Source organism: Phalacrocorax carbo, chromosome 8 (assembly GCF_963921805.1).
Source record: "Phalacrocorax carbo chromosome 8, bPhaCar2.1, whole genome shotgun sequence".
Lineage (NCBI taxonomy): Eukaryota > Metazoa > Chordata > Aves > Suliformes > Phalacrocoracidae > Phalacrocorax > Phalacrocorax carbo.
The window spans coordinates 41,701,027-41,717,407 of record NC_087520.1 but is presented as its reverse complement, the minus strand read 5'-3'; the positions used below and the strand labels follow the sequence as shown (position 1 = coordinate 41,717,407).

Below are 16,381 nucleotides of genomic sequence, written 5' to 3'. Positions count from 1 at the left end.
TAGGGCAACTATGTGTTGAAATGAAAAGCTGCATGCAAAGGTAGACAGTTTCTGTACTTAAAAGACATAATCTGAATGAAGAAATCAAGGAGTGACATTTTCTTGCTCAAGATATGGGAGCCAAGTGAACTATTTTGAATATTTCTATAAAGTAAAAAAAAAACCCAAAACTTACTATACTATAAAAAATAGATGACCTATCATTTCTTGTGTTTACTTTTTACTGTTTGGTCGTTCTCACCAAGGTTTCCTTTCCTATCACAATTGCCTTCTGTCTTCCACATGTAAAGTACAGCTACCTTCTGACTTCATGGGACTACAGACTGCAATTTAAACCCCAAGCACTATATTTAATGGTGGGAAAATAAAGACTGTGAGGGCATGAAATAAAGGGAAAAATGGGAGAAAGAAGAAAGAAAAACATGAACCCACAGTTTCAAAATAACATATCTTTTCTCTCTCTTTTATAAAGACACTATCCCTCTGACAATATCTTTCAAATAATACTGGGAAAAATAATCAGATTAACCTGCAAGGGAATAAATAATCCTGCTGTTTTGCAGTGATGAGTTTTTTATGCAGCTACGTATCTCTTTCACAATAAAGGTAGTATGGATCTGTCTATTGACTGATCCTGGCATTGCATACTAAGGAAACAAATCCTGCCTGCACTGACAATTTATCAGTTTTTTCCATTTAGCACTTGGAGTAGTGGCCACACCACAGCATTACTGTCAAAGGGAATGATGTCCCATTGTTATAATACCTCGTCACACAACTCCAGGATTTACGTCCATTTGAGTGAGAGGACAGGGAAGGGGGTGCCAGGCTTCAACTACTGTATCTACTGCCATCAGTCTCCAAATCATATAGTAAATTTCTGGCACACAATTGCAAGTTGTGAGGATTTATCACCCTTTTCATGCACTTTAAAGGGCTTGAATGAAATATAGTGGTGTGGATGCTGACAGTCCCTTGAGTTAAAGCACAACTCGCCATATAGCCTGCAGGGCTGCTGGCCTGCAAATAGGTGATGTTAAGGCAATATCCAGAAATGGTGATTTAGAAGTATTTCAATACAAACTGAGGTTTTATACCACTAATAAAGCTATCAAGAGGGCTGCAGCATTATCCTCTGCAGTATGCCACACAGTGATGCATTTCTTCAGACAACCTTTAAAGCCCATCCTTTCTTTTCCAAGAGGACAGTAGATGCATAAAACAGGTGCAAAAGCCCAGGTGCAAAAGCCACTGGTAAATTTATTTATTAATGCATGAATTTCCCTTTGCAAAGAATTACATACTGAATTACACAAACTCACTTGAGACCTTTTTTTTCAGTACCCAGCAAGGACTCCAGCACTTTTTAAAAAATTAATTTGTTCTTTAATTAAGAAACATGCTTATTTTTATTTAATGAACCTGGGCTATAACATAAAAAGAGCCAAAACAGCAAACCACCATTGCTTTCACTGTTCTGTGCATGGAAGTAGGAATACTTTACTACATGAAATGTCCAAGGCAGAGAGACCATAATGTTTTTATAACCTTTAACATTAGGCATTAATGCTGACCTGGTCATAAGCCTAATTTTCGGTGTATCATTTTCTGTAACTACAAAAAAGTAGGTGAAGGCTGATTTTAGCAGGAGGGACAGTGGCAAACAAATTAGTTGCGTTGTAAAAAGAAGAAAGTTAAAAGGAATTTTCTGTCTGGAGCTGAAGAAGAGGGTGACTTATCATTTCTAGTCCTTGCAAACAGGCCAGTAATTCTGACCTGTGCACCTAAGTTGACCTGGAGCCCTTTTTGAGTCTAACCTACTCCTGCTGAAAATCAAGAATAGTTGAACCCTGGAATGACCTGCAGACTCCTGCTTCCAGACATACATATCACACACTCAGTTCGAGTGAACTGCTAATTGCTACACATGAGATTACTTTTATTTGCTCCAAATGTACTGGTTTAACCATGCTCGCATGGCTGGGCACCTATTAATAACTTTATTGGGTTATCCTTCTCAGCTTCTTCCAAAAAAACACAAGCAGATTAGACTGGATGTACATCTTTTTCTACCATAATACAAGATATTAATAAATACATACCTTTTCATCATGTGCATACACAGTAACTAGAACATACCAGGATCCCTAGGCCCTACTAAAGGATCAGATAAGTATTTTTCTGTCTGTATATGTTAATCTCTATGTCATATATGTAATATATATGTACTATATATAAAAAAACATATATATACACACACACACAATACCCATATTAATATACAGCTATATGTTATCCCACACAGATTTAGGAAAAAATTCATACTGGGATATACAAGGCGGCTATGCATAATTAACCACCGGTTTCTGCTGGGATTCTGTTTGAAAATTAAAATATTGGCATTACAGATGTTTCTACGTAGTTGACATCCATTACATTTACAGGCTAGATTACAAAAGACTTCAAGGCAGTGAGTACATTTTTGCTAAAATGCAGATGATTAATCCTAAGAAAAGATTGCTGAAGGTTTGCCATCAACAATTTTTAAAGTAAGCATAAAACTGCACGCGTTTGTACACAGAAGAACATAACAACTGTTATGCTGGGTTATACCCAAAGCTTAACATCCCATCTCTAGCAGTGGAGGACTAGGGAACAGGTAGGTGAAAAAAGGCTTGTATTTCCAAAGATAGACTCTTCTGTATTCTTTTGTTTCCTTTAACTCAGAGGCTTCCTAGGCCACAGTCTCATTAAATACTATTATGCTGAATAACCAAATCGCTTATGAATTTTTCTCCCTGGATTTATCCAATTCCTTGAACCAATTTATATTTTTGTTTTCCACAACAGCTCATAGCAATAAGTTTTGTAATTAAATGTGTGACATCTGACCTTTCAAACCTCCTCTAAACTCAAAGTATTGTTGCAAAAGACATTGCTCTGAATCAAAAAAGCTCAGGTTCAAACATTTAATTTTGAGATAATTTTGAGGGAGATTTGCTGAGACACTTCAGTTTTATATATACTTCTAAGTTTTCTACTGCTGATTTTTTAAAAATTATGAATATTTTAATATGAAATAACGAGCTCACTCATTACATACCTTCAGCAGCCAGCAGGCAGAACTGAAAATGAATTGATAGGTCTTCAAAAACAGCTAAAGCACCATCCATAAAAGGTTGTAATGAGCACTTAAATTTTCAACAATTTTTTTAGTCAGAGCTCTGGTTTACACACAGGATATAAAGCTAAACCACGTCTTTACAAGTTGGTTTTGTTTGTTTTTAAACAAAAAGAACAAACGAAAAGAATCAGGATTAAATCTTTCTGGAAAAAAAAAGTGATTTGGATCATACCAGTATAAAAAATGCAAGATGGGAGAAATACATTCCTCAGGGTCAGCAGATCATGCCCACCCAACTGGGACCAAGACAGGGTCTAGCAGGCAGGATATTAAGGATTAATTTATGATGTAGTGAGACTCCTATAATTAAAACTCACAACAAAGTGCAATATTTTACTTTTGAGTATTAAAATGCATCAATATTCCCATACCATACAAAGCATTCTACAATGCATATATGCAAGCTTCCATCATACGAAAATTAAATTTTTGTTTATTTTCCTTGGTAAGCCCAGTGGTAATATTAGATTTTTTTAATGCCAAATACCCCATAAAGTTCATCATAATTCTCTTATTACAAGAAATGTCAAAAAGCACATCGTAAGCAGAAAACCATTTCTGCTACTGTCTTGAAGTAATTTATTTCTTTAAGACCATCATTAGTGTCAGCAGTGTTTCAAGCATGTGCCTTCACTTAAAAGTACACTTTGAGACCCATCAAAATGTACCTCTTTGATTTGATTACATTTTTCTGCAATTTTTATTCAAACATTCCATTTTTTATTCTCATTATGATCGTGAACTCTATCTACACTCAAACTGGTTTTCAAGTATTTGCCCCAGACTACTTTGCTTAGGAACCATTTTGCTTGGTGAAATAGTTTCACACAATGGTTGCATTCCGCTAAACCAATTGCAGATTTTCTGTGTGGAACTCTCAAAAACTTTGTAAATCTCTCCATCATACTTTGAGTAAAATCCAGCAGAGTAAGAATCATCAGCGCAACAAATATATGCAAACGCACATCCTGCTTCAGACCCAGATCATCAACTGATGCTTAGCGCTTGCTCTAAAGGGGTGTTGATGTTGACACCATTTTGTTTTTCTGTGCTATTTAGGATTTGATATCCTGAACTGCCCCTCAAACTGATCTTCCAGGAACTGTATTTCTATTTTTAAAATATGTGCAATGCCTTAAAAAATGAACCACCGTATGTGTATGCAGAACATAGTAACTTTTGTGACAAAAAGACTGAAGGAGAAGTACCATCTTAACACGGACGCAGGCAGAATCAGAAGCCACCAGGAAATTTCTACTTTTACCTAGATAAAAAGAAACTATGCCTTTTACTATTCTCATCACAATGGCTCTTTGTGAAATTTTTTCAATTATTTTATTTTAAATTTTAATCTTTTAACCAAAAGAGATCTCTTAAAAGCACCCTATTAGTTTCCTCCATGTCGTTGGACTTACAGGTCAAAAGGAAGAACTAGGTCTGGAGAGTTGACCAAATTCAATTACAATTTTATTCAATTTACAGCTTTAGTAACCTTCTAATTCCATAAACTAGCAGGGATTACAACAAACAAAAAAAAACCCACAGTGCAGAAAATACTACCATAATATCTGAAGTGCATCAAAGATGACAACAGGTGCACATCAGACAAAGATGCCCAATATATCCTTGCCACTTTGCCAGACAAGCCTGCCCATAGTTTACCTTTCATGGTATCTTTTGATTCTCCTCTATCATCCAATCTCATTTATATTCTTTTGTGTACTAACCTTCTTGCTGTTGTTAGGTTATGTATAAACCCCCCCTGTACTGGCAGGTTGTGCTTGATAAGAAGCCACCACCTTTAGAAACAACGTCCATTTATCTGAATCACAGCCACGTGCGATTATAGAGTGCATCGCTGCCAATAATACGTACTGCTTCAGACCCTCCTCGTGCTTTATCTATTTTTACAAATTATTATTTTATGATACTGACCAGCCCTCTAGGGGTTAATTCCTTCTGTCTCCTCTCTAAATGTCCTCAAATGTCCCTTTATTTCTAGCAATTCTTCACAGACACCTATCAGTCCTGCTTTGGGGCTCCTTGCCTGGAACGCAGTGTATTCAGGCTATCATGCATCATGGAAAACAAGGTACTTTTTTTACGTGCAATTCTCGAGCAATTCTCCCAACCACTGCAGTTAAGATTTTACCCCACTGAGCTTGCAGCATATTGTTACAAGTCACATAATGCCAAATATGCTTAAAATAATTTCTGTTAAAAGCCTCCAGCAAGTGAAATGAGATGGCTGCTGAGTTCATTTAACCAGCCTTCACTTTCCAACGTTTAAAAAGCGATACATCCAAACGTTTCTGCCTGCCTATGTAATCCATAAGATAACAGTGACTCTCATTAATGTACTGAAGTGAGTCTGCAGCAGGATACAGATCCTAAACCCTAGAGTTGGCAGCTGGATAGACCAGAGTTTTGTAGGAAATAAACTGGGTCATAACATAGAAAGCAAAACCACGAGAAACCAGCATTACAGTTAACACAAAACCCATCAGTCAGGAGAAAAATTGCCATAGATGCCACTGAATAATGCTCAGCTATTATTTCCCTGGTATGTATATGCTGACTTCAGTCTCATACAGAAATTAGAGTCTTTTTCAATAAAAAAAAATGCAAACTATTTCTCTACCGCCCTTTTTTTTTTTATTTTTCATCTATATATATATAAATAGCCTCCAAGTGTGCAGTTTGTCCAGAAAAGGACATCCTAATAGAAATCAGATGATGTCTCTGGTCACTTTAAGCAGTCACTTGAGTGTACTTTCATTAGAATTTGACTCTAGGCTATTTCCAGCAATACGGCAATTTTCCATGAAAACAGCTAATTAACTGTAACTAACCAGATCATGAAATCTCTCCAGGAAAGATGTATCAGGAAAGAAATACATTACTATATCACCTACGATCCACATATTTTTATCTTTAATTATAAGCTGTGGCAAGACCAAGCCTGAAATTCAGATGAATATTTGTTCACGTAATGCATATACAAGATTATATTCTCAGTAATTATGCCCAGGTATTTGCCTCTCTAGTAAAGCAATGACACACAAATCGTAGATGTCCAAATAACCAGTGGTGTTTACTGTGAGTTCAAAAACCACACACAAAAGAAAGGTGAATGACCTTACTAACAGAGAAAATAAATTAAAACTCCACCAAAACATCCTCACTGGGACTATGCACAAAAGATTCTTTAATTATTCATAGACAGATTAAATAAATACAAAAATTACACACTATCTCCATGTTTTCTTTTGTTTTCTTCTACTTTAACCACCTCCAGTGGCAGAGAAAGGAGGGTCCTTAGAAGGGGCTTTGCACAAAATTTCACTGTAATCTTGTAAGTTTTGTGTCTTTCCTTAATTAAGGAACTAAACACTGAAATCATTAAGGAAAAAGTCATTTTGGAAAATCATATAAAGCTGGAACATGTGTCTTACAGCAACATCAAAGAAGTCAATATAAACATTCACTTGAATGTTGATATTTATAAATTTAAATTTGTGATGCTAACTCTCTCCAAGATTTATTTATTAATAAATATCTGATATTTGTGATGAATAATAGACAACATGTAAGTGCAAATTTAGAGTCAATAAATGAGTGGAAAGCCACTAGAAAATCCCATTGGGTTTGAGACTGCTAAAATTACAGCCCCACAGGAAAACACACAGGAACCCAGCAGTGAGTATCTTAAAGCAAGATAATATCATCTGAATCCCTTAACAAGGCCTCAAAATCATTCAGGCAAGTTTCACAGCCCAATACATCTATATCTTTTTCTGCATAACTGTACATCTCTCATCACTGAATTATTGGAATCCATGGGCATTTACACTTTGACCCAGTGATCATGAAGGCAGATCCAACATACCTAAGTGAGCATTATTTATTTTTCAGCAGTAGACTATTACGGTGAATGGGTTTGATTCAGAGCTTGAATGAAGATGAAGGTGGCTGTGATAGGAAATAATGTTATGCACATAGTGCAAAGCATTTCTCTGGAACTTCAAAAAAGAAATACAATACAATTTTAATACAAAAAGGAGGGATCAGGAATCACACATGCAAACACACGCACATAAAGATTTCTATCAAGCTGTGCAGTGCAACTATTGATTGGGAGCAGCAAGACAGCAGAACACGATGAATAATTTTAAGATATATCCCATAACATTTTAAGAACTATGGAAAACAGATGTGAGCAACATGAAATCTCGGTTGACTGGATGCCATCTGCGTGGAGAACTATGACAGATTCTAGCTAACACTGATTCTACAGGTTCACTTTTGAACAAAATAATTTTGCAAGTATTGGTGTTCTTGACACCAGGAAAATGAGGTTACGAAGTTTAATGGGATGAATACCTAGGAGAAAGAGGGAAAGAATAAGAAAAAGATGAAGTTGAGAAAAGTTATTCAAACTTTGACTAACAGGGAAGGCAATCAAAATGGCAAATACTACATGGATAAATCCCAAAGTGCAGCAAGAGAAAAAAGATGAAAAAAATTACAGAAGAATTCACTGGAAGTTGGAGTGAGAAACATGTCTACTGAATCAGAAGCATAAATTTCAATATAAGGAGCAAAAAAAAAAGGAAAAGCAATGATAGTTTATAGATGAGCAAAAATAGGGGACTGCCTGTTAAAAAAAAAAAATATCCTTGGTAGATAAAAGAGACAGTATAGAGCTTGAGTAAAGAATGAACATACAGCAGATAACAGTTACTGTCCTGTAGCCTGGAATTAATAGTCAAAGCTAAACATTAAATATTGTTTCAGAAGGGCATGCGGCACAGAAGTCGTCTAAGCTTCTGCTTTGATGGAGAGAGATGAGAACCACTGACACACTTGCAGGAACTTGCAGCTCATATCCAGAGCTCAAGTACTACCAGCAAGATTAAAGCTTAAACACTGCAGAGTTTCAGCTGTTTGGCACCACTTTCTTTTACTGAAATGCTAGATTTAGGGACTGTGAATTTACTAAAACTACACCATCCTACTCAGTGGTCCAGGAATGTGTATCTAAATGGGCATGACAAGAATATGCTGTAGTTTAAATTAAAACATAATAAAGTTGGTGCCTTGATCCAATTAGATAGTCACACTCTGCTACATACTATTGACTGTGCAAAGGAGTCTCTGACATTTGTTAGCAATATATTCTCGGTTAATTATGAAACTCCTGTTACAACACAGGGTGAATGGGAAGTGGGACAGTCTAAGGAAGTTTCTTCTGAAGCAATCGATATCTGAAAAAAATGAAGAATGTACTAGAGACCTACAACAGAAAAGTGTTAGTGTTCCTCTCGCCAGCCACACTCACAAATACGAAACACATTTCTCGTTTGAATGAAAAGATTGTCAATTGGTTTGTTACTTGCTTGTAAGGTAAATAAACATTTACCTGAACACTCTTTTTAATCTGATGAAGGAGCAGCTCATAACACATTTCATACCTACAGCTTTTCAAACAATGGCAACTACATGTGACAATGCAAAACTCACTAAAAAGGTTACATGATTTCTAAAAACTACATAAGCAATAAAATAAGGAGAAAGAATAACTTCTATCAATATGTAATATAAGGAAGAGAAAGGTAATGTCTATCCTTGTTCAGAGTAAACAAAGCATGTCACCACACTGAGCTTTAATGAACATTAAATATTCATAAAAATATACTTGATTCCAGCTTTCATTTCAAAATATTACCGTATGCCTATACAGCCAAAACCTTATGTTTATACTCACAGCTTCAGCTGTATGAGGAGGATAAGGCCTTGTGTTCAATGATGTACAGAAAGACATACAAATATGTAACTCATACCTCTGATCTCAATTAAGTCACTATCGCTTCGGTGGTTTTAATGGTGGCTTCTATTGTTTTAGATTTTTTCCACCAAGATCCAGGTTAACACTATAACATAATCTGATCATACAATTATCACTTACAAATGCAGTGGAGATACCTCTGGAGTGGAATGCAGCAGCTGTTTAATAACTCTCAACAAAATTGCACAACAGCTGAGGACAGCAGTAGAAGAAAACTAATTCAGCCTTCATCTGCAGGAAGAGTTTAGCTAGGGTTGGTTGTACCCACACTGAAATTTGGAGCAATGCCTCATTCTTATAGAATTTCATAATGAGATAAAATCAACAGTGAAATTAATCAGAACATTTTAATTACTAATTCTGAAAGTATTTTGTTTTGTCGCAACTTTGTATCTGCATTTACACAAGTAGCATCATTCATATTTCAATCTGCACTACAATAGTAGCATAGTCACCATGTGCTTTCCCTTTACTCCTATTATTTACCTAGCCTTATACTGTATAAACAAATAAAAACGACCCTTCCAGCAGCTAACCTTACAGAGAAAAAGATGGAATCCCAACTCTGAACAGAAATCGCACGTTATTTGGTCTGAATCTTAATCGTATCCTAGGTGTTGTCTTCATTGATTCCAGATATGAGTAGAAAAGTGTAGACCTAAATTGAAGCTTTCATTCCAAACTATGTTATTTTACTTTTTTTTTTCTTTTTTACTACAGAGACTTGACTATTTTTCAAAAATCATTACCTGCTGTCCTAAAAGGCTTCTCCCACCTCTTTATGTGGGGGAAGGATTCAGTAAGCCACAAAATCAGCAAGAAAAGTTATACAATATGATAATGCTGCATTTATCAACAGAGCATTTGTTCAGGCATTATTTATAGAGCTATAGTTGGCACAGACTTACCTGTAGGGGATCCCTCCATGACATGACCAATATAGGGTCCTTCTCTGAACATTGGCCTGTTATCATTTTGATCAATAACAGAAATATCGAGGCGGACTGGACCATCAATGGTTTTCCCACTCATATCTACGACCTCAACTTCAAGCTGTATGAACAAAAAGAGACAAGTAACTTCATTAGTTCACTACCACAGTGAGCAGAGAGTAAGAAAAAAAACAGCTCAGATCTGTGCTGCTGTAACCAGACCCTGCCAAGGATACCACTTGCAGCCCATTCTTTTGGACTAGGCTCAGAGCAGATTTTCAATCGAAGCAAAAGAGAAAGACAGATGTACATTCAAATCAAGATACCCTCTGGCACCTTGCAAATGCCATATTTCCTGAAGATGAAATGATGAGTATAAGGGAAAAAGAAAGACCCCCTGTAAACTTGATACTAATCATGTGGAGATTTGGTTAGACTTTATTTCTTTTTTTTTTTCAAGCACATTTACAGCTGAGAACTATAATTGACATACCTCCTAATGCTCAGTTAAAAGCAAAGCAAGTTTAAAAAAGGCAAGAATGCACTAGGCATTAAATACATTTTCTTAATGATGATGGCATGAAGTATTATGTTAGGTAATTTTGACAGTTTTTCAGCTTTTCTAATAAGGAATGGAAGGACAAAACAACATGCAGCCTTTTACAAACAGGTATAGATACACATGCACACTCTCATCCTAATGTTTGAAAGCACCTGTTGAACATAAAACAGTCATATAGAGCTGAAGATTTGTTTGGACTTCATCTACCTCCGAACACTGGGAAGAAAGATCATACTGTGTATCTCAGCCCTCCAGTCCACTTGCAATGGAAAGTCACAATGTGTTACCAAAACTAAATCTGTCATTAGGGTAAACATGCCAAAATTTCTTAAACAATAGAAAAGGTCAATTTAGATTGCAACTGCATGCTATAACTGCCCTTCTCTCTCCTCACCGAGACATCAGTAAAACACAGCAATAAACATATCAGGGGCACAGCTATCATTTTTGCCTACCCTACCCGTCCCTGGACTCAACTCTTTAATGGAGTTAAGCCAGCCAGAAAATGAACCTGAGCACAGACGTTAATATCACTCTCTTCCAGTCTTTCCATGAGAAAGTGGTATCAGCAGGGGCTGGCAGTCTCTGAGCATTTTGTTTATTCTGTTAATTTATTCTTCATTGCCATGTCTTATACCTGTAAGTTATTTATAAGCTAGTGATAAATCCTACTGGGAAAGAATTAGGTCAGAATTCTAATTCTTTATTAAAACGGATGACTTATTATTACAACTCTCTGAATTTTGTTATGCTTATAAATACATTGCACTTTTATAGTTCAGTGTGCTGGGTGTGAGTAGGAGTATTTGTTATGAGTAAACTACCTACTCGCACACACTATTTGCAAACAGTGTCACAGTCCATTTTAACATCTACTCACTGTTTATCCTCACTTCTTTAGCAATTGCTCTTGCAAGCCTTTCCGAAGCCTTGTTTTTTACTAGATATATTGCTTAACAGCTTAAAAGCAAACAAATACTCTGACAAGAAGACAATGGACGCATGTGGCATTGGCACAGCTGAAGCTTTAGTTTCCAGGGCTTGTTTAACTCTGTACCCTAAAGTCAATGTAATAATCTTAGGATTGCATATGATGTGATGGGGACAAGGAACGAAAATGCAGTCTTATTACTGAACTACATTAAAACTAGATACAGTTTTAGATACAGTTGGAAACTGCTGACAAAAAGATTTATCTTAGTAAATGTTGACTCATCAAAACTATCTTAATTGCTTTGGGAAATGGAAGAATAGCAATATTTCTCTGTAAAATTCTAGCAAATTCATTTTCAAATTCAAGATAATTTGCTCTTAATCTATCTCTCAATATTAAGTGACTATACTGCTCACTGGAAAGAACAAAGGCTTTGCTAAATTTAAAAAACTACTTCAGCTGCTTTATCAAAGTTGTAAGTCATCTAAAACAAAGGCTGATCTAACACAAGGGGTTCTTTTTCCCAGACCTGCACAGCTTAAGAGAGAGAATAGGAGATTCTTATTAATGACTGAAATAGATTGACTTTATCACTGCCAAGTCCACTACATCTGAGACTAACTGGCCAAAAAACTTGGCATGACAGGTCCATAGGAATGGTTACTTGATGTCTGCTTCATTTTATTATGATAACAGAGGACTTTATCTTATTAGTCTTTGTACAATAATTTCCAGGCTTGTCCTAAGCATTATGAATTAACTCACCAGCTTGTTTTAAATCTACACATATCTATAACTTCTACAATGTTTTCAAAGCAGAAGCCTGCAGCACCATAATTTGCATGCACGGCTGGTTTGTGAAAGAAGCTGCCTTGTATCTTATCTTGCCCAACCAAAAAAAAAAAACCAAAAACAACCCACACCCCCCCCTACAGAAAGGTAAAATCTATAAATCCCTGCCCACAAAACAAAAAAACAACAAAGCAAAGAGACAACACAACAGCAACAAATGTATATTGTTACTTAAAAAAAAAAAAACAAACAAAAAACACCACGTGCAAGAGAGAGAAGCATTCAAGTAAAAGACAATATTGGCACAAAAACCCAAATTACTTCGAACAGGCTGTAAATAAAACCAGGTGGAAAATTAGATTGTGCCTAACTATCAGAAGAGTGAGATTTCAGTCTTTCAATAAAGGCAGGCAGGAAAGCCTATCTAGCTTTAATGTAAAACTTGACTAAGGTATGAAAGATACTGCATTCATTCTTTTGATAGCAAGAGACTATAATTGAACATTCAGAAAGTATCTAAGTTCCTACCTGATTATGACAACATAATTATAAGGAAAAGTGGTAAGCATAAAGACAGATTTGGGCAAACTGACAAAAAAAAAAACAACCCACCCTCTGCAGAGCTCTGTAGCTATTTATTATGTGAAAACCTGATAAGATTGACTATGCTTTCAGTGCTCTGACTTAAAAGTTATGGAATTATGTTCGTAATGATTAAGTTATGTTCATCATAATCCAACCAAACATATTGTCAGGAACATTTGAGGCTAAATCCCAATCCCATTTTTGAGGAAAGTATACACGCAACCTACAAAGGATATTCAAGGGTTTATGAGAACTGTTACACCTCACAACACAGGTCTCCACGATAAGCTACAAAGCAGACCTTGGCTATTGCTTCTAATATAGCTGAGAAACACTGATAAAATTAAGCACACCAATAAAACAGGGAAAATAAATATAAAACTGAAAACTGCAGGCAGTAATATATTTTAGGTTGTTTGTCTAGACAAACTATTTTTCAGTACTCTCTCTTCTCAAATTGGACTTCTTTACTTCCCATCCAATTTCCCTCACCATATCTGAAGTGAGGATCTTTCCGGTCACCCCAAATATAATGGTTTTACAAGAAGTTTAGCAAGCTTATTCAAAGCTCCGCTGACCTGTTTTAAGCACTCTGCTTTATTTTATTTAGTCTTGATTCCCTTCCACTCTGCAGTCAGCAACAACGTTTACAGGAAAAGATAACCAGTCTCATTCTTACCATTACTTAAAGTAATTTCAAAGGTTTCTCTTCACAGAAAAGTTGTTTCCTTTTATTTATTGCTTTTAGTGAAATGATTCTGGATAGCCACCTTCCTTCTCTGCATATAGATGTCTATTTTTACTTTGCGGCCAGCCAGCCAATGGTCTACACAAAATTGCATCATAAATTTGAAGGTTTTTGTAAGTAAACCTGAAATAACTTTTACTACCTAATTATCTTCAAAGTCTAATACAGGTTCTTTAGTCTTTAACTGCCTGCTAATTCTAATTTCCCATTCATTGCTGATAAGAATGTTTCTTACAGAATTTTTCCAGTTGTTCCAACAGATGGTTTTGCTACATGTTCCTCGTAGTTCCTCGTACCCAGCTTCACCCGGGGGGGGTGGGGGGGATTACAATAAACTAAAAAAAATCAGTCATTTCTGTGTGCAAAAGCAGTAGGTTTCCAGAAGTACAAGGTCCCTGTGGTCAGGAGTGCACAGGTGCCTTGGGTGTCCGTACCCAGCTGCCAGCAGCCGGGGCGCCAGGGCCTCTGTGAGGCGGGGTTCCAGGAGGTTCCAGCTGGTTCTGGCTGGCTCCAGCCGGTTCTAGCCGGTTCCACCGTGGCCCCACCCCAGGGCACAGCTGAGCCCCTCAGCGATGCTGGTGGCGCTTCTGGGAAACGGTGTGTAAGAAAGGCCAAAAGGCCGCTCGGGTGTTTTGCCTTCATCTCAACCTGTGAGCATTTCACCCCGTTGCTCTGATGCCCCCAAGTCAACCCACCCCAGCAGGAAAAGCGGATGAGTAAAGTGTGACCAAGAGGGAGGAGAGGGGCGCCATCCGGAGCTGGGGTACCCTCAGGAATCTGAAAGGAGCACGGTGCCATTACAAAAGACTGCTGTACCACTGCCTGCCCCAGTCTCAGCTATTCTGAGGTGTCTGTAGGCACAGGCCACTGCTGGCTTTATTTATCCCTAGCTTGATTAGAATTATTATTGAGAATACTTGTTACGTTTATTTATCGTCAATTCCTAAGTGTGAATCGACAGTAAAAAAGATGACAGACTTATGGATCTTTCATGTAGGCAATTTCCTGGTAAGAAAAAAAAATATTTGGCCATCTCCAGGTTAAAAAGTAGTAAAGAAATTCTCTTTACAGTGAAAAGTTTTAGTAAAACTTTGATGCAATTACCTAAAACAACTTAGAGAAGACAATAATTCAGACACACAGAAATGAATTGCAATTAAATTTTCCTGCTATTAAGAATATGAATAAAATATTAGCTAATTTTTATAAGGCACAAGAAGAGATGTAGGGAGAGGACATAAAACCAAAATACACTGCTCCTAAGAGGCATGGATAATTTTATCTTAAACTACTTGATGACAGGGTATCGATTACCTCAGCAAGGTTGTACAGATGATGGCAAAAAATGGCACCATTACCTGCAGGGGGAGAATTTAGCTTCACATTCAGAGTTAGGGCCTAGGTGGGAAGGGATTAATTAATTAGCCATTCTGAGTACTCCTATGAGCATCTTACAAAGGCTTTATCTTACTAATGCATCCACTTAAAAAATTAGATTCTGATTCCTTAAAAAAGCCATACAATTTATTACTCTAATTGTATTGGTTTCTTATCTAGCAATAGTCACGTAACCTTTTACTAACGTGTCATTTTGCAATACATTCACAAGTGAAATATAAGCAGTTCCAGTCCAAAAGGATCGTTGCAGTATGAAAACACTGAACATCTCTTTTCAGTTAATGTTCAGTACATGGACTTTTGAAAGCCTAAAGCACTACCTTGGTGATTATAGGTATCATTGTGTTCTTCTGTGCATTTCATACTCATGAAGACTAGAGGTGAGAAGCAGTGCCTCGGCTTTTATTTTAAGATAGGTCTCTGTCTTTATTACACACGTTTTACCTCTAACATGGTTTTCGGAAAAACACAATTGGAATAAAATGTGCAGCGTTGAAGAGTTTTCTGAACGCAGACTTTCTTTTACCCTCAGCTGTAGAACATTTTACATACTGTACAACTGCTACGGGTCTTCTGTTTCATTCTTCTCCTAACAAGGATCTATGCAACGTCTGAAAGCCTTTAGATTTAGAAATGCAAAGATTGTTTTGAATTCCTACTAGATGTTTGTAATCATCAGTTTATCACAAAGAAGTCCTCACCTGAAATGCTCCTATACTCTATCCTATTTCTTTTCTTGGACATTTGCAAAATATAATAATTTTTTAATCAGCCTTCAAATGCTAGGTGTCTCATTCCTTTCTTCAGAAGGAAATAATTTGAAAAGTGACATAATTCACAGAAAAGCACAACATAGTGTTCCAGTCTTGTTATGAGCTTGCGTAAAATGGCAATTTTTTTAGGCAATAATAGGTGAGATAACCAAAATGTGGTTGGCTAAAATAACCTGAAAGTTTCGTATTATTACTATAGTACAAATGGCTAGTCCTAGCACAAATATATATATATGCATGCCTGCTCTACTACACAAACACACTGAAGTTCCTATGACAGAAAATAGAGATTTAATTTCAAACGATTAATCTCTATAAAGCCTTTAAAGAATTTCAAGACTCCTTAGATTTCACTGGGAAAACTAATTAAAACAGCAACTGAACCTTCTGTGAATGCTTAATGTTTTCCCTGTAAACCATGGTAAGTTGCGCAATATATAGACTGTAACTATGTATAAGGTCTACAAATTGAAAAAAGTAATACTGTAGGAAATTAACAGTGGGAAAAGATTCCAAACTAATCATTCCAATAATTTCACTCTTTTTACCATGTTTTTAACCTCAGCTAACAAAAGAAGATTAAAGATCAAAACCAATATACAATCAAGCATTTTCTTTCAGAACA

At 36.4% G+C, this 16,381-nt stretch overlaps 1 protein-coding gene across 2 annotated transcripts in view; it reads right to left on the bottom strand.

The window, feature by feature from the left end:
- Positions 1-16,381, bottom strand: part of CDH13 (cadherin 13) — a 514,885-nt gene that overhangs the window by 206,712 nt on the left and 291,792 nt on the right. For both annotated transcript variants that reach the window (XM_064459660.1, XM_064459659.1), the window contains exon 6: positions 9,941-10,085. In XM_064459660.1, the coding sequence (XP_064315730.1) occupies positions 9,941-10,085 (145 nt within the window). The remainder of the gene's footprint in view (positions 1-9,940; positions 10,086-16,381) is intronic.